General features: G+C 38.0%; 1 protein-coding gene across 1 annotated transcript; it reads left to right on the plus strand.

Annotated features, from left to right (window-relative positions):
* The first annotated feature begins 756 nt into the window (after nucleotides 1-756).
* On the plus strand, nucleotides 757-1740 carry LOC145979653 (TNF receptor-associated factor 4-like). Its single transcript, XM_083112617.1, has one exon. It carries the CDS (start codon nucleotides 757-759, stop codon nucleotides 1738-1740), a length of 984 nt encoding a protein of 327 aa, XP_082968743.1.
* The last annotated feature ends 610 nt before the right edge of the window (nucleotides 1741-2350 follow it).

The following is a 2350-nucleotide window of genomic DNA, read 5'->3' on the forward strand; positions in this document are numbered from 1 at the left end:
GGTGCAACTAAAAAAAAAGATTCAAAAGGTACTACGCACTTCGTTTCTGGTCAAGGGTTTCTCCACATATCTTATCTCTTCTTCCAAATTCGCAGATATACTCTAAGTACATAAACATTGGTAATCAATTTTTGTCAAAGGATTATATCATGTGTTCAAGAAATGGTTTTATCCATGGATTATAAAGTTTATAATTAGAAAGTGTTATCTCTACTAGCCAGGTTATCAGTGAAAACGTGAAGACCTTATAGTGTAGATAGAGTTTTTCAGAAAACCAAAAATTGTCAACACATAAGGTTCTGTGTTGGGCTGTGAATATAGCCAATAGTGCCGACAGCAATATACAAGACCTGTCCCTTCATACAAGATAGGTGGATGAGGAAGAATTAGAAACTCATCAGTTGATCTGCAGAGTTGAAGAAGTTGACTGAGAAAATGAATGTGAGCATCAACTTCCACGTCAATTGAGCGAATACGTGAAGGGGAGCTCATGAAAACGAAAAGCTGTGTAAGGAGACATGAAGACATAGAAGTTCACAAATCCAGTGTTCATAACAAGTTGAGGATTGGAATCAAAAGAGTGGAAAAGAAATTGATCGCACTACTTTGTTCAAACACTTGGACAAAAACTAATCCAAATCATCCTTTACGCATAACAAAGAACATGACAAGCAATGCGAAATCTCTGTACATTCATGCTACGTGTGCTCCAAGCAAGTGAAACCAGAGGCTATTCATCTTGAGAAAAAGTGCGTGATGTATGAAGCACAGTGCGTGTTCTGCGACTCTTTCATACAGGAGGCCTCGTTGACCAAACATTACAACACCTGTGAATCAGTACTTGTACGCTGTGGCAATAAATGTGGGGTTAAAATATCGAGGAAAGATCTCAGTGAACATTATCGAAACGAGTGCCCGAAATCAATGGTAGCGTGTGAGCATTGTGAGGAGAAAGTCGAGAGACAGTTGTTGGAGGATCACCACGCAGAATGTGTGAAGTTCCGAATTCCTTGTCGTGAGAGTTGTGGCGTTGAAGTTGCAAGAGAAGACGTGGAACGCCACTTGGATGAAGAATGCCAGAAACACTTTGTGTCCTGTGGTTACAAGGAAATACAGTGCAGCTATGAAGGTTTTCCTGCAGGGATGAGGCAACACATGAAGGAACAGATGCAGCATCACTTAGAACTAACGAAAAGTGTCATCGATAAACTGTGTCTCCGAGTTGAAAGTATTGAAAAGGAATTAGAGGGGGAGAGGAAAAGAAAGGAAGAATTGCAGATTAAGATAAACAAACTAAAGCAAGTGAGTTTCTTGTGGAAAGTGAAAGACATAGCTGAGGAAATAGAAAAAGCTAAGTACGATAGATGTCATAGAATTTATAGTCCGCCCTTTTACAGCTGTAAGAACGGGTACAAATTAAGAGTGATAATGTACCCTGATGGTTATTTTTCTACACACAAAGGCCATTTAGGAGTTCACATTCAAATAATGTCAGGAGAATATGATTCTCTTTTGAATTGGCCGTTCACAAAACTTGTAAATTTTAGATTAGTTGCCCAAGTACCGCAAGGAGAGGACCTTGTTCATAGTTTTCGCGGAACGGATAGTGACGCGTCTATTACGTCCAAGCACATTAGTGTTTTAAGTGGTCATGAAAAATTTGTCTCTCACGAAGTACTGAATAGCGGAAGTTACATTGTAGACAATGCAATTTTTCTGGAAGTATCAGTGGAAGACTAATACTAATGCAGAAGAACAGTATGGAATAAGAACCGTGATGCTGATACATGATATAGCTTTTAGTGTAGAGAATTAGAGTTTGTTTCACAATCTATCTAACACTAACGCGGGTAAATTTGAGAGATATCCACACCTGGTTTCTGTATTATGTATGAAGCCTTGTCTATATTAGCCAATTTATTTACTGTAACAAATTTTAGAAATTCATTAATGGTGCATTTTTCTAGAATATTAACTTCCTAATAGTAGAGATCATAATTTGTATATATAAGATTCAAAATGTATTATATGAGGAGCATTATTAGCATGTTAATGATTTGCGCTATTGTAAGCTGTTGTTGGAGACTAACTTAGCTCATGTGCACCATTTGATGGGTTTCGAAATAGCGCTTTTTTGTGGTCGAAGTGTAAAAATGACAATTTACCAGCTTGTAGTCTTAGTATCAACAAGAGCGAAGAAAGCTTCTCAGCATATTCAGTCAACATGTTTCTGATCATGCAGTGGCAAGGAACATCATAATTACGAGCATACGTTGCCCTAAAACGACACTTCTGGAAAGATTCTTGGTAACACTTCGCTTCTCTGTTTTGACTTTCAGGTTCCTCATTC

Source organism: Lepisma saccharinum, chromosome 26, assembly GCF_977018435.1.
Source record: "Lepisma saccharinum chromosome 26, izLepSacc3.1, whole genome shotgun sequence".
NCBI classification, from domain to species: domain Eukaryota; kingdom Metazoa; phylum Arthropoda; class Insecta; order Zygentoma; family Lepismatidae; genus Lepisma; species Lepisma saccharinum.

Bases quoted from the DNA above. Each gene is read 5' to 3' on its own strand.
- LOC145979653 (XM_083112617.1), top strand. From the start codon at position 757: ATGTATGAAGCACAGTGCGTGTTCTGCGACTCTTTCATACAGGAGGCC.